Consider the following 16,762-nt stretch of genomic DNA (forward strand, 5'->3'; position numbering starts at 1 on the left):
GAATTAATTGATAAAACCACTATAAACAATTAAAAGAAAAGGGTGGAAATCCGATCTAAAATATGTGTAAACAGGGGTAACAGTGTAATTATTTCATTAGACTGTTCCCATATCGATCTTACATCGCCCGTTTCCCTATACTGGCTGAATAGTAGTCAGGGAGTACATTAAGGATTAAGTTAGCACTGAAGCAGTGATCTCCAGAGAGAATAAATGTGGGGTGGGTGTGAATTGGGAGTTGTTCGGGGTACCCTTGAGTCCTCAAGCGTAATGTCCCTTAACCCTTCTGTTCGAAAGGAGGACTGATCAACCACTGTGCTATGTGGTGTGCACGGAGTTTAACTAACACTGTGTCCTCTCAGAGGCACCTAAAGCGTTTGGCCTATTCCCTAGACACTACAAAGGCAACACCTTCTGCTGACATGTCCGTTGAGCGTAACGCACAGGTGATCGGATTCCCCACCGGTGAATTTTACCCCCAGTTCTCCCCCCTCTGAACCTCTGACCCACTGCGAGCTAGGATTAAATTCCTTTTAGTTCCCAATTTTTAGCCGCTAAGCTGGCGGCAAAGCTACGTTGCCTGACGCACGTTTCGTCAGTTAGGCTTTTTCAAAGGCCAGAAAAATTTCAGCGTCGGTACCACAGAAGTTGGACAGTACTGATTTAGGCCTTCACTTTAAAGTTGCTGGTAAAATAGACACTAGTAAATAATTAACAGCATACTGTGGTCCTCTAGTGACCAAATAGAGGTATAGCCTCAAAAACATGCTGATTGTAATAAAAATATTATTTATTAATCCATAATAAAAAGAATCAAAAAGTCCTCACATGGCCTAACGCGTTTCATGCTTACCTAGCACTTCGTCATAGCCAATTTCTGATGTATCACATCCTTTCAAATGCTTAAATACCATCTTTAGTAGACCCTCCCATTTTTAAAACCAATCATTTTCTAACACATATGTTAAAATATCAATTAGAGCCTGGGCGATTGGCTCATACATTTAGAAACACTTAGTATTTATATAATATATAATTCATATTGCAGGGCACAAATATAGTATAAGTTTAAATTTCTTTAAATGAATAGATAATGAGTATACTTATACATAGCATGTAACATCAAAAGTAAAATTTAAGCCTAGTGGCAACCTGGTTTGCAAATAAAAAATCCAATAGACTTCTCTCTTATGCAGTTTCGTTAGAGTATCCCCACCTCGAATTCCAGTCCTAATTTGTTCAATCCCTTGTACAGAAAAGAATTTTAGATTGCTGTTGTTGCATTCAATAAAATGCCTAGTGACATTGGTTTAGCTGTTATACTTAGTATTACTAATTTGGTTGATATGTTCCCTAATTTGCTCCTTGAGGGATCTTGTGGTACAGCCTTCATATTGTTTTTCGCGTTTAGTGCACGTGATTAGGTAAATTACTCCTTTACTACAACAATTGATATATATTGTTTTATCTTATATACTGCATTGGTTACTGTGGAGTTAAACTCTTGGGAAATCCTTAAATATTTTCATGTTATACAGCGATTACTGCCGCATGTAAGTCACGAAGGGTATGCGCTCGTCGCGCCACTCCACTCACTCCTGGACCCAATGCATCTAGGAAATCCCTATCTGCATAAAGAATTGGCAAGAATTTCTTCACAACTTTGACTATCTTTTTGTATTGCCTGCTATACATTGTAATAAAGAGTATTTTTTCATTATAATTTGACCTCTGTTTTTTCCTTTTTGGAATTAGCAAGGTATTCCTGTCTGTATTTGCTGTCTAAAGATAAGCTTTTAATAATGATGTCCTTCCCATAGCCTCTTTCCTTGAATCGTTGTTCATGTCATCTGACAAGATCCTGAGGAAGTGCCGGGTTAACGGCAAGAAACTCGTAAGTCAGACAGCACAGCATACCCACCGCATATTAGAATCCACATTGTATGTGCTTCAATAAAGCCATTTATTTTTTACAAACACTGTGTCCCGACATTGTCCTCCGGAATAGCGCCCAGGATGCGGGAGATCTAGTTGCGCATAGAACATGGTCTGGTCAGATGATACTAAAATTGAACTCTTTGGATGTCACTGCACAAACCATGTTTGGAGGAGAAATGGCACTACACATAACTACCAAAACACCACACCAAAGTGAAGTTTGGAGGTGGGAACGTCATGGTGTGGGGCTGTCAGGATATGGTACTGGCAAACCCCGAGAACTTTCAAGGTTTGCGTGGAAGAATGGGCCAAAGTCTCACCTAAACAAAACGTCAATCGGTTGCTAAATAAATTAAGTTTATTTTTTAAGACCTGTGGAAAACAAAGTTATCAGGCTCCTGCCTGTGGTTTATTTTTCAAAGTGTACAACATCAAAGGGGAACTACTTCGGTGCTTTAAGGTGGCCATAGATGCAAAGATCCGCTCGTTTGGCATCATCGCCAAACAAGCGGATCTTTCCCCGATATGCCATTAACAGGCATGGCTATATCGGGTGTAATCTGATTGTTTGGCCGTATGGCCGTGGGCTCCGGCGGGATCGGTCGGGTCAAAATCAAACCTGACCGATCGACCAAACGACCCATCTCCGCTGGACGAAAGATGTCGGCACATGCCACACACGATCCGAAAATCGTACGAATCCTTGATTCGTACGATAGGATCTGTGTGTCTATGGCCACCTTAAGAAGGAAACACAAAAGCAAAGTCTCACCAGTTTGCAGTTTAACAGAGGACAAAAGAAAAGTCCTCTCTGCCGTCACAAGGCAGTCTTTCTCAGGAGTCCCAATATCAGAGGCAGCCTTTTTCAGCTTCTCCCAGCTTACTGAAACTCAGCACACCCAGTCTACCCTTTACCAGTCCAAGACTAATTGGCCTGGAGTACTTTCCAACCATACTCCAGGGTGTTAGCCTGTCTTAACCTGGAGATTTAAAGGAGCAAATACTTCAGCCTGAGTGCTATATACCTGCCATCATAGATGACATCATGTTTGTGTGTGTGTGTGTGTGTGTGTGTACAGAGGGAGTGGAGTGCACAACCATAAGAAAAACAGGATACCTGGGTGCTAGTTCGAAACATATAAATCCATTCTGCAAATATTGACAGCACTCCAAGGATATTCACAAAACAGCTCATAAGCAGGTGAAGGTTTATTGAAGATCCAACGTTTCAGCTCCATACTATCCCTGACGAAGGTTCAAGTAAGGAGCCAAAACGCTGGATCTTCAAAAAAACCTTCACCTGCTTATGATTATCGCCTATGCTACATATTCTGGTAAATGTTAAACTGACATCTGGACATTTGGAAGGTAGGATTTAAACTGTTCGATATAGATTATTTTACTTTGCCAATTGTTCATAGAAAGCAAGCATATAAGATCTAAATGCAAGCCTTAACTTTCATTAGCAAATTAATGTTGTAAATTGTCTTATAGGAAATGTACAATGAAGTGGTAACAGAAAATAAGAAATCAGTAGAATCCTTACCCAGTTGTGACACTTTAAGCAACTAGGCATCCTAAACCAAACTGGTATTGTGAGGACACCTGGTGGACATTTTGAAATCATAAAGTATTTTAAATGATATTTTTCATACTATACAAGCAGTTTATTATTTAAGTTTGTAATTTTGAGGGGTGATGTTTACCTAAGTATTTTTAATATTGCTTTGGAACATATATCTTGCAATTAATAATGTGCATTTTTTACTCCAGATCTGGCAATAAACCGCAGCACACAGTAAATATTCCATGCGTGCAAAGCAGTATCGCTTCACCTACTGATTTATATCTGGGAGTCAACTTTATAGCCCACAAATGTGTTTATAAATGGTTTTGCACTTTTCAGCTGCTATTGTAGTAAGAGATTTTACAGTACTAAAGGGAATTATTGAAGCCCAATGTAAACAAGATGGGAACCTGCATTTGGGTTTGAAACAATTTCTATTGCTGCATGAAAATGAATATAATGTGAACCATAATAAACCATCTGGTTCTTATTCAGACCAATAAAGAACACCATGAGTGTCTGCAAAATAGTTAAAATAAAATATTTAATGAGAGGGAACCGCAATGTAATATTTAGGATTCCACATTAACAAGAACATTAGGCAAATGAAGCCAATTAACATTCTGACACTCTCTCACTGTATGACAGTTTCTAAGATACATTAGGTTCTCTGGGCAGAATGGACCCATGCCAACACACTTTAAGGAAGAACAATAAGGTTAAAGTCAACTGAACAGGCACTGTTTTGTCTTTAAAAGCAGCCATGTAACCAAAACTCTTACAAATACAAGTTCAGTTCTATAGCACCAATAGTGTATCAGTCTTAAAAGCCCAAATTAATTTTAAACGGACATACTAAGCCCTATACATTGGCAGCACCAACAGCTAATACTCCTTGGTAGAAACCTTGGCAGCTACGTACAAAACTGCTTTGGGAAGAGAACACTACATTAGAAGTGACGTGCCACTACTATATATCAGTGGACCTATTGAAATTGAAAGAATGTCCAAGCGTCCCATGCCAACGATTATAAAACCCAGAAGTTCCCAGCCCTTGTCGCTGTATTTTATTGATCACATACCCGGCCAATTTGTGAAAAACTCACATATCAAAGCTGCAGCGCGAAATCCTCTTCCCGGCCGCCATGTTGCCCGCCGCTGATTGGACGATCTGCAACTACATCATCAAAACGCGACTAGAACGTAGCACGTCACCTAGCGTCACTTCGGCGTTTGGCTACGCTTTGGTTCGGGGATTAATGTTGCATTTGGGCGTTAAGTTTCGTATTCTACAGTCTCGGTACATAATAGACGAGAGAGTACGGTCGTTTCACCGTTTATATCTATTCGTTTTGTTGTACGGGAAAAACGTGTCTCACATGTAAAGTGACCTTCCTGGGTCCCCGTAAGCTCCGAATAGACACAAGAACTCATTATTACCACAGACACAAAGTACTTGTTAGTGACGAAGCGCTGGCCCTGTGAAAATGTTATGTATTTAACCCCAAATAGCCTGCACCCATCATTGGACTCCACATGAAACTAGCTGGCGCCTTGGTCTGATTCCTCTGTGACTGATGAATGGGATTTGGGTCAAACACGATAAAATCGAGAGAAAAACTAAATTGTATGATTTTATTTGAATATTTTTTTCAGAATCGTTATATTTTTGCCCAAAAAGTCTGACATAGTCAGATTTTCGGGCTAACTCCAGCACAGATCACAGAAACTTCCAAATAGTAGAGGGACCTCTCCCATTGACTTATATACAAATTTGGCAGGTCTGTACGGTTGCCACCTTTTACCGGCCAGTCCGCTAAAATACCGGTGAGGTGGCAACCCTACAGGTCTGTAGGGTTGTCACCTTTTACAGAAAAAAATACAGGCCTTTCTATATATTTATCTTTTTTCCCTATTCATAACATTGGGATCAACGATCAATAACAATATTAACATTGGGATCAACCATCATTTTTACCAGCCAGGCTGGTAAAATATTGGTCAGGTGGCAACCTTACAGGTCTGTAGGGTTGCCAACTTTTCTGGAAAACAATAGAGGCCTTCCTATATATTTATATTTTTTCCCTATTAACATTGGGATCAACCATCATTTTTACCAGCCAGGCCGGTAAGATACGGGTCAGGTGGCAACCCTACAGGTCAAACATCAAACAAGCAAACATCTTATTGATTGCTATAGGTTAATGCTACTAGGTGTGTGGCGTGTGTAGATTGATAGAGCTCTCTTTAGTCCTTTCATAAGAAGGTCATAGATGGCAATTTTCCCAGGCCAGGCTGTTCCAGCAAGTTTAGTCCGAGAGCAGAACACAAGGTGCAGGTTAGAAGTCTCTAAAAACCCCAGAATTGCATTATGGGAGCTGCAGGTAGCTTCCACCACTACTGATTACCAATAGAAAGAGGCTGCAAAATGGTATTGATAGTGGACAAAAAATTATGCGAATGACCCTAAGCATTCAAGTACATCCACCAAGCAGTCCCACTCAGATCCTGGGGGAATTTGAAAGGACTCCTCATGCAAGAACCACATCAAATATCACACAGCCGAAAAAAATTATTCCTGTCGATGTCAGAGAACCATAGACATAAGAAATGCCTGTTGTTTCTGTCAAAGGAGGTTATATCTGGTATCAGAACCAAAGGTGTACTATTTCCAAAAATTGTATATTTTCGTTGAATAAATGATTGCAAAGCCAAATTTGTTTAGTTGCATCATGTATTATAAGTAGCAAATATTGTTATGTCCATATATGCTAAAAAAGCAAATAAAATGACGGTGTCATTTTTCACATGATTGTATAACTCCTATATATAGTAAAGTTTGTAGAGGTGTGGTAATCCAAAGCAACCAATAAGATATTTGCTTTTAAACAGGTTGCAATTGATTACTGTACCCTGGCAAACTTAATAGGGATCAGTAGAGTAAAGTTTATCCCGGGGCACAAGTTCTTGCTTAGTAAATCCCTCAGTTCTCAATTGTGCCCCAGGATCCTGGGGCACAATTGAGAGCTAAGGGATTTACTAAGCAAGAACTTGTGCCCCGGGATAAATGTTACTCTACTTGCAATGTGCAAGGACTGCTCCAATTTCCATCTTGGAGTGATGAAGGAATTTTTCCCCCTCTGAGGCAAATTGCAGAAGCTTCAAACAGTTTTTTTGTCTTCCTCTGGATCAACTAGTAGTTAGGCAGGTTATACTGTATGTAGACTCAAAAGGTTAAACTTAATAGATGTGTGTCTTTTTTTCAACCTAACTTACTATGTTACTATGTTATTCTGGATGATTACAGGGATACTGTCATGGGAAAACATTTTTTTCAAAATGCATCGGTTAACAGTGCTGCTCCAGCAGAATTCTGTACTGAAATCAGTTTCTTAAAAGAGCAAACAGATTTTTTCATATTTTATTTTGAAATCTGACATGGAGCTAGACATATTGTCAGTTTCCCAGCTGCCCCTAGTCAAGTGACTTGTGATCTGACAAACTTCAGTCACTCTCTACTGCTGTACTGCAAGTAGGAGTGATATCACTATCTTTAATAATAAAACAGTACCTTGTACTGCACTTGATTCTAGCTAAGTTCATTTTACTCCATATTGGTTACAAACAATCCTTTTGAGTTTACATACATTATTTTTTTGCATCATGCCAAAATCTTGTTTATGTGCCAAAATGGGGGCAGGGCTGATACCCTAGTCCAGTGATCCCCAACCAGTAGCTCGTGAGCAACATGTTGCTCTCCAGCCCCTTGGATGTTGCTCCCAGTGGCCTCAAAGCAGGTGATTATTTTTGAATTCCTGACTTGGAGGCAAGTTTTAATTGCATAAAAACTAGTTGTACTGCCAAACAGATTCTCAATGTAGGTTGACAATCCACATAGGGGCTACCAAATGGCCAATCACAGCCCTTATTTGGCACCCCAAGAACATTTCTCATGCTTGTGTTGCTCCCCAACTCCTTTTACTTCTGAATGTTGCTCACGGGTTCAAAAGGTTGGGGATCCCTGCCCTAGTCCATGCTCTGGAAAAGCAATTAGATAGTGAGAAGTGAGGGGGAATGTAGTTAGTGAAGTGACATTGAGGAAGAACAGAATGGAAAGTGAAGATCATTTCCTTCCCCAACCCTATGCCTATGATTGACAGCTGAAATGTTTAAAAGCGTTTATAACATTTAAGGATGTTTTATTTAAAAAAAAAATGGTTTCATAGTTGAAAATTACTTTTATTATCCAGCTTTTTATGTCTGGGTGTCAGGTCTCCTTTAAACTCAGCAGCTTGCAGCAATAGCTGGTAACTTTTATTGTTTTCTACCTTCTTCAGAGAAGCCAACATCTGAAAGTAATGTCTTGAAACACTGTGGCTGGGCCTTTGTGTCATAGGATATGTGTGTTAATAGACAGCACAGAGTCCCACCATACATAGCATGCGTATAGGGTTGCCACCTGGCCGTTATTTAACAGCCTATTTGGTAAAAATTATGGTTGATCCCAATGTTATTAATAGGGAAAAAAGATAAATACTGTATATAGGAAGGCAGGTATTTTTTTCCAGAAAAGGTGGCAACCCTACATGCATATATGATACTGTTTTATTAGCTTTTATGATTCCCATAAAACCATAGGCTGTAAGGTGAGAGCAGAAAATGAGAACTGATTTCTGATATTGAGATTGCTGTGCAGTAAATTTTAAAAACTTCAAAAATGTCCAGGGAAAACAATCTTTACTTTATATGGAAATAAGGGACCGTTAGCAAGTATGTATTTTCTTATATAATAAGTATTACACTTATTTTCAGGTAAGTATTTTAGCCAGTCATATAGCAAATTCACTTTTTTTTACTATTAGTTGCATTACTTTGTTTGCAGATACTCTTCCTGCTTCCAGTACAAATAATGTAAAATTGCATTTAGAGCATTCATATTTAAATGTGTATATATATGAATCACTCATAATATCCCATAGAGATGAACGGTTATGTTCTTATTTGTCCAGCTGATTGGATCAGTGCAGTTATGGTATGCTAACAATTTCTCCAGTACTTATAGTTTGCATCGTTTTCGTAAAGCAGTGTATGCATTATTGTGTGATGGAGCGATACTTGCTCTGACTGATTACAGTGTTACATGTTAAAGGCTTTACTAATATTTAAAGAACTCTGTTTATATAAAAAGTAGCAATAAAATTGAAGTCAATGACCAATTTTGAACTGATGTTTACACATTTAATTTAAAAATATCTCTGCAGAGAAATACAGTGGCTGATTACTGTTACAGTTCAGGAAGATGTTGAAGAAAGTTCTTGAAGGTAAGAAGCATATAGTTTGGTACCTTCAATGTAATTGTACCTAAAAAGAAAATAAGAAGAAAATGTTTAGTTTTTTTAGTTGTTTTCTGAACTTCCACAATCCCTAGATTGATTATATTACATATATAATTGATTATAAATGAAAGCTAAAGTCAAAGATAAGCAGACTAATTACTTCAGCTTTCCTAACTCTAGCATCCTCTAACTAGCTGAGGCCTGTTAAAGCACCTATGATTTTCCTTTCTGTGGATTGTTATTTCTCATGAACTTGATACTTTTTATGTGAATGTTCCGGGCAGACACTGAAAGCTTGCCAACCCCCCCCCCCCCCCGAAGATATCTATTTTATCAAAGCTGGATCTTACTTGCTTATTTTCTCATTTTGACCATGAGGAGCATCATCTGGTCCACCAATTCCTAGTAACATTACACTCTTTCCAAGTACATCTTCCAAAGTTTTAGCAATGGGAATGGTCCCACCAGCTCGGATCATGTCTGCTTCCAAGTTAAACACTAGAGGGCAGACAAACATCAGAAATGATAAAGAGCACATGGAATGCAACTGGATGCTGCAGGCTTGTATAACGTAGGTCTCAGCATAAGGATATATTATTGGAGGTGTAAACAGTTATACTGTAACATCTTACGTTACCTCTTTTAACTGCTCTCCTAGCTGCCAGATATTGCGGCTCATTCATGTCTGCCAACCAAGGTTTTGCTCCAATTACCATTGTTACCTTTATTTTATTAGGACTTTTCCTTTCAGAAAATTTGGCCTCCAAGTAATCGGTAACCTATAAATTGGAAAATAATGTTGAGTGGAGTTCTATAAAACACTAAAAGGGGAAAGTGTTTTTAATCCTGTGTTAATATAAAAATTTTCACACATAAACACTTGATTTGTGCCTCTATACCATATAAATATTTAAAGCTTCTGCATCTGAAATATGGAACAAGGGGCTTTGTTGTTCGTACCCGTACTGGGGCAAACTTTGTTGATGTTTCAACATAACTAAATAGGGTTTTTGTTGGCCCGGAAGTGGGAAATCCAGTCAGGCCTCTACACAGATTGACACTGCAGTCAGCCAATCATAGAGTGCTGTATCATAGCCCTGCCCTTAAAGTCCTTAGCTCCACTGCTGGTATCACCCACCCCCTTCCCCCTGTCTGGACTTTTAGCCACATAAAGTTGGTAAACCTATAACCAGCCCCCCCCCCCTGCCCCCACAAATAGCCAGGTATGATAAACTTCAGGATCATTCAACTGATCACACATGCATTAACATACCTGTTTGTTTACAACAGATGGTTCCATGTTAGGGACTTGCCGAATGGAGAACTTTCCAATTACTTTTGCAGGTATTACAGTTTTAGTTCCTGTTCCAGAGAAAGCTCCTTCAATCCCATGAATTGATAGAGAAGGATAGCGCCATCTGTGCATAAGTAAATCTTCCTAAAAATTAAATATTTGCATTAATTCGTCCATTCCATTCACCATACTGCCAGGTAAACACTAATGTTGTATGCCATCAGTTTAAAATTCATCTTTTATATTTCTTATAGCAAAGGTTTATGGTTTGATAAAAACTTTAGTGAATTGTGATGCCTGTCTGATTTAGGTGCTAGGAAGGATCTCCTCATGCTATAAAGTTATCAGCTGGTGTTTTTGTGTTTTTTTTTTCTCTGGACCAATATCCATAAATTCATTAGATAATATCCATACAGAGATAGTTCAAACTAGGAACTTTGACATCAATAATTTCTAGGTTTAGTAAAGGCTGATTTGCATTTTTTTCTACATACTTATTTTGAAGTTTTCATTACAAAGTCCCAAACCGAATGGAAACTGACCAATCAATGTTTAACTCTTTTAGGGTGCAGAATTGTGTCCCAGCAGCACAATATCATTTTCCCTCTGTATATAAAAGATAGAAGGGTAACCACTCTACTTGAACAGGTATGGGACCTGGTATCTGGAAACCCATTATCCAGAATGCTCCAAATTACAGAAAGGCCATCTCCCATAGACTCTATTTTTTCCAAATAATCAACATTTTGACAAATGATTTCCTTTTCTCAGTAGTAATAAAGCAGTATCTTGTACTTGATCCAAACTAATATATAATTAATTATGGAAGCAAAACCAGTCTATTGGGTTTATTTAATGTTTACATGATTTTCTAGTAGACTTAAGGTATGAAGACCCAAATTACAGAAAGATCCATTGTCTGGAAAACCTCAGGTCCCTAACATTCTAGATAACAGATCCCATACTTGTATTGCACAAACTATGGGACAGCAGGCAGTGCCCAAACTATATCAAATAAAGTTTGGGGGGAGCTGTAAAGCCACAAAAAAATACTTAAGAAAGAGGGTCTCACTGTTAGGGGCAGATTTACTAAGCTGGAGTGAATAATGCGAATGGAAAAATATTCGAATTTCGAAGTATTTTTCGATTCGAACGATTCAAAGTAAAAATCGTTTGACTATTCGACCATTCAATAATCAAAGTACTGTCTCTTTAAAAAATACTTTGACTTCATACTTCACCACTTTAAACCTACCGAGGTGCAATGTTAGCCTATGGGGACCTTCCCCAGCACTTTTCTAAGTTTTTTTGGGTCGAATAAAAATCCTTCCATCGATCAATTAAAATTGGTTGAATCATTCAATTCTAAGGATTTTATCGTTCGATTTTTATTCGATCGTTCGATCAAAGCATTTGTGCTAAAATCCTTAAATCTTTAAATCCTAAAAAGGATTTTACTTTGAGGGTCGAATTTGAGGGTTTTTTAACCCTCGAAATTCGACCCTTGATAAATCTGCCCCTTACTGTATGAAAACATGGTTGTTTTCTCTGCTGGTGTATATACACCTGCAGATAAAAGCCAAACTGCTGTCTGTTTGTGCACTGGCAGGCACAGAATTAGCCTGTTTTTGCACACACAAAACATATTTCCATACAGAATCACAAAACTAGTTGAGAAATTGTCCCCTGTACCATTAGCTCAAGTCCTAATAGGCATTTTAACATTTTATGTGTATATGGGGGTGTCATTGGTTCCCTTAAACTTGTACCTTGTACTTGTACAATGCCTAAAACAATTATTTATTGTATGTTTTCCCATATACAGTCATTGATATTCAGTTTTAAATCAATTTGTACAGAAAAATATAGTGTAAATTATATTTAGAAGACTTGAATTTATGTAACCTTATTACACATCATAAATCATTTTATGCACTTTAAACCTGCACTTACTTTTGTATCATGAAGGAATTGCTTAACCCCTGTGTCAGCTTGCATTTCCTCTAGACTGAATTCAAGATTTTTGTACAAATCTGTTTCATTTTCACCCACAGGTGCTACGGCCTCATAAATCCCTGGGACAAGGATGCGACCCTTTCCATCTGCAAGCGTGTCTTCAAAATAAGAGGAATGCAGGTTTAATAAACAATGTGTTTAATGAAGCATTTATAAATGCTTTTAGAAAACATAAATTACTAGACTACATTTAACTTGCTGCAACTCCAAAAGTACAAACTCCTGTACAGGCATAATATAACTTCTTTCATTCTGCTGTATTATGAGTTTCAGTCGTAGGAAGAGAAAAGCTGATGAACATTGAGAATTTGTGGATGTTTCATCATGTGTTAAAATCTTGAAACAAAACCAAAATGCAGGCTTACTCAGCAAATATATCAAGTCACTCATAGCTTCATGAACTGTCCCTCCAAAGCCACCAGAGTGCAGATCTCTCCTTGCACCTTGTACCTAAATTATCCAAACAAATGGAAAGCTTTAGTGTATATATATATATATATATATATATATATATATATATATATATATATATATCTCACTTTCTGTTATAGTTATAAAGTTAGAATCATGTCATAAAGCTTTTTAATTCCCAAATAAATCAATCCCTTTTGATGGATAGGGATACATTTATTCAATTGCTGCCTTGGCCCCAAAGAGAACAATAAAATCTATTACCAGCCAGCCATAAATACACTGTAGCAGACATTATCTTCCTTACAAATATGCAAAAAATAACTAGCCAAAGGTAATGGAGGTATGATTCAACAGTAATAATGCTTGTGTATTATGAAGCACCAACAGTATGGAATCTGTAAAAACAATCATTAAAATCTACATAAAAATAATTTGAACTGTGCTGTTACTGACATTCTAAAGTACTCTGTGTTATCAAATCAAAAGTAGATTTCACAAGATATATGAAAATAATTGAATGTCCTGTCTGCTGCTTGGGGTTTTGCACTGAATATATAAATGCAAAGGGAGAGCGCACTAAAGGGAGTACCTCGATGAAAAAGTAGCAGTTGCCCCTTGCTCCATAAGTAATTCCTGGTTTCTTGCTTAACCACGGTGTGTCTGTGACAACAATATAGTCTACATTGGAGAAGAAAGTATCCTTTTTATCCTCCACAAGTTTCTCTAGTCCATCAGATCCTACTTCTTCCATTCCCTCAATAGCAAGCTTCACATTCACTGGAAGACCCTGTAAGGAAATTATCAGTGAAAAATTGACTAATCTTAAACGACAGAACGACAGACACTGCATTTGAGGCCCAAGATCAGAAAGTCCAAATTACCCTAGTAACCATGCATTGATTTGAATAAGAGACTGGAATATGAATAGGAGAGGGCCTGAATAGAAAGATGAATAATGAAAAGTAGCAATAGCGAGAAATTTGAAAGCTGGAAGTAGAAAAGAAAAAATGTAGTCCAATCGAAAAGTTGCTTATAATTTGCCATTCTACAACATACTAAAAGTTAACTTAAAATTTAACCCCTTTAAGTAGTTTGGGGAAATTATCTCTATGATAATTTATTGCATGTAGTACCAGAGACACCTGTTTTTTAGTGTAATAGCTGGGAAGTGCCCTGTGATTTGTATTCCATTTAAGAATGTCTAGATCCATTTTACAATTTTTGAAGCAATTACTTTTTGAAGCAATAACAAGGCAGAACCACCTTTCTCCATTGCCAGCTGCTTCCTAATATTTTAAATTAGTAAATAGTATAATATACATACAAGTCCTGCTGTGACAATAAGACTTGTTTGTCTTATTCTCTAGTAGCTGTAAATAAGCATATGCCTCCTAAATTCCATAGAATAAAGCTGTATACACACTTACCATCACATTAACAGATTCCAGAGCATGCAACAATGCAAGTACTTGTCCTTTATCATCTGACGTGCCTCTTCCATACAGATTGTCTACAGAATAAAATATACAGTGGAGATATTTAAACTGTGCTGATCAGTGGGATCAGATGAATGTATATATTTTTACATTATTGTTTTAATATAATGCATCCCATGATTATTTTGGATAATGAACCCACAACATGTAAAATGTTACACAACAGTGTTCCCATGGTTTATTCTCCTGCCCCCTGCTGAGTCTGTTTTCTCTGTTGCATTGCATTTGAATAATGAATTTATATTTGCATGTAAAACACCTACTAGCAGAACAGATATGTTCACATTTCTTTCATAGCTGCCATTAACATAATATATATTTGACCCATCAGTGATATTGTATGACTTACCATCTTTCTCCACAACTGTATAGGGCTCCGTTAACCATCCATCTGTTTGCTTTGCTGGCTGAACATCCATGTGTCCATAGAAACAGACCGTTGGTTTGCTTTTGTCATTTCCTAGCTCTGCCAGGATAACTGGAGGCAGTGGAATCTTCTCCCCAGATGACAGCTAAAAATATTTATTAATATCAATGCAATTTATCTGACTCTTCATGTACATTCCTTTACTAAATGCAGAGTAAATGTCAAATATAATGTATATCAATGCATCATGTACCTCTTGCTCACCAATTTCTGCCATCTCAACACTTCCACCCAGTTTGAGAATATAGTCCTTTGTCATTTCCATCATTTTATTAACCAAGTCTCTCTTCGATGGATCACTAGAGTCACTTTCTATTGCCACCCAGTCCTTTAATCTCTGTGCAGAAATACAAGATAGTTTAAGTTTGATTCACACAATATGGTCATTTCAGTCTAGACTTTATTTTGATTGGCCTTTCAGCATCTCATTAAAGCTAACTGGGCAACCTATGGAGTGATTGTAAAAGCACTGATTGTCTAAATCAGATAACTAATCCCATTTGTTTTCTCTGCCTAGGAACAAGACCCAGACAGAGAAAAGCAGATCATCCACCCCATGTGCCCCTAGCTCTGCACTGGTTAAAATTGTGTGTTTGCTTCAAAAGCGCTACTACTGTACACATAAAAAAAGCTGCTTTGTAGCCATTGGGGCAGCCACTCAAGTATGGCAAAAAGGTACACAACAGATTAGCTGTGTAGAATGCAACATGATTTGTTCTTAGGCAGATAAACAGAGGTCAAATGATATTCCAAATGGACCCAAATCATTGCTTACCTGGATAAATTCATCTTGATGAGCATCAATATACTGAAAAACCCCATTGTTTGGCACAGGGGATAACAGAACTTGATATGTTAACAGAAATATGATGAACAAGCGGAACTGTAAAATAGATTAGAAGCTTTTATTACTGATGTATTGGTCATGTTACAAATACACAGCAGAATGTATATATGGTATATTCAGTGCATGTATATAACTATGACAAACTGTCGGGAGGACCAAAAAAAAGGAAATTATGTTACAATGTAAATAATGGGACTGAACGAAGAGAAGATAATAGGTCAATGTATAGGTGTGTCTGGCAGAATAGAAAGATAGAAAAGCATGAAAAGTTGAAGAGAAGGAAAATAAAGCAGAACACAAAAATAATGAATGTGAAAAAAACAAGTGGAAGACAGATCACAAAATCATAGTAGAAGAGAAAGACAGATAAAAGCAAGAACAGAGCGACAAAAAAAAAGAAAACTAGAAAAATGGTAACCTATAAATCTGAAAGGGAAGAGAATGTAAAATGTTAAATGAAATATGCACATTCTTAGTTCAGAGGACAGTACATCTCATATATGTATAAGTAAAGGGATCAGACCATTACTGCACATTTACCAACAGTATTAGCTGAAAAGTAGTATAGCTATGCAGTGCTCTCTGTAGCTCAGCGTCAGCTTTGTTCATTATAACATTCCCATTTAAAGACAAATAAAATACTTAATTATTTTCTTCAAGGTTTACATGGTCATTTATCTATTCCGTTCTTATGGTATAATTACTTATTCAGAAATACATTTTAATAACCTGCATATAGCATTAGGGCACTTATTTTGTGTTGACAGATCTTGATTGCTCACGTTGACAAAATATTGGCAAATGAAGCAAATCCTCTTAATTATAATATGAAAGAATCTGCATTAGTTACCAAAGGAAAATATTATCAGTATATTGTATGGGTTTATATTATATATATATTACAATAACTGGAAAATAAACCTGTAACTTTGTAGCAGCAACAGAAAAGCCCAATAGTACTTACCATGGCTGAAGAATACTGTTTCCCTGTGATAAAGGTTTGAGCTTGTTCCTGGGCACTGGTGCCTGCAATCATTTATACACCGTCTCTCCAAACCACTCCCATTGTCCCAGTTCATTCCCAGTTAATCGGATTCTGTAGCTGCACTATAATACATTTAATTAATCTATGTGGCTAGTTAATAATCTGTGTAAAATAAATGTTAACGTAATTCTGTTTAGTTTTAAATTCAATTTGTTTTGCCTTCACCTAAGGTCATGCAGTATTTGTACAGATTAACACATATAGTAATGCAAGGACACTGGAGGATAGTGGCCAAAGAGTAAAACCAACCTTTTTGAAGCTAATAATGTTGTAAAAGCATAGTTTATAGTGAATATATAAACAAATTCACAAAGGTATACACAAGAACTTCAGATAAGTGCTAGTATACAGTCATTGAGCCAACAGCTGTTCAAAAGACATG

General features: G+C 37.3%; 2 protein-coding genes across 4 annotated transcripts in view; both read right to left on the minus strand.

The window, feature by feature from the left end:
• The window catches only part of znf407.L (zinc finger protein 407 L homeolog), a 287,296-nt gene extending 282,528 nt beyond the window's left edge, over positions 1-4,768 (minus strand). Inside the window, exon 1 of one of the 3 annotated variants that reach the window (XM_041566348.1) lies at positions 4,612-4,768. The gene's annotated coding sequence lies outside the window, so the exon portion shown is untranslated. Of the gene's footprint in view, positions 1-4,587 lie in introns of all 3 variants that reach the window. The other 2 variants (XM_041566349.1, XM_041566350.1) reach the window with 2 other exon arrangements.
• Positions 4,769-8,729: 3,961 nt separating this feature from the next.
• darmin.L (darmin L homeolog) lies at positions 8,730-16,418 on the minus strand. The gene is made up of 12 exons (XM_041566351.1): positions 16,300-16,418; positions 15,264-15,371; positions 14,682-14,825; positions 14,411-14,573; positions 13,993-14,075; positions 13,155-13,352; positions 12,517-12,601; positions 12,089-12,249; positions 10,115-10,279; positions 9,479-9,620; positions 9,192-9,339; positions 8,730-8,866 (listed from the first exon to the last, which is right to left on the minus strand). Exons 1-12 carry the CDS (start codon positions 16,369-16,371, stop codon positions 8,797-8,799), a joined length of 1,539 nt encoding a protein of 512 aa, XP_041422285.1. The 5' UTR covers positions 16,372-16,418; the 3' UTR covers positions 8,730-8,796.
• Positions 16,419-16,762: the final 344 nt, after the last annotated feature.

The sequence above is a fragment of the Xenopus laevis genome, chromosome 6L, assembly GCF_017654675.1.
Source record: "Xenopus laevis strain J_2021 chromosome 6L, Xenopus_laevis_v10.1, whole genome shotgun sequence".
NCBI lineage: Eukaryota > Metazoa > Chordata > Amphibia > Anura > Pipidae > Xenopus > Xenopus laevis.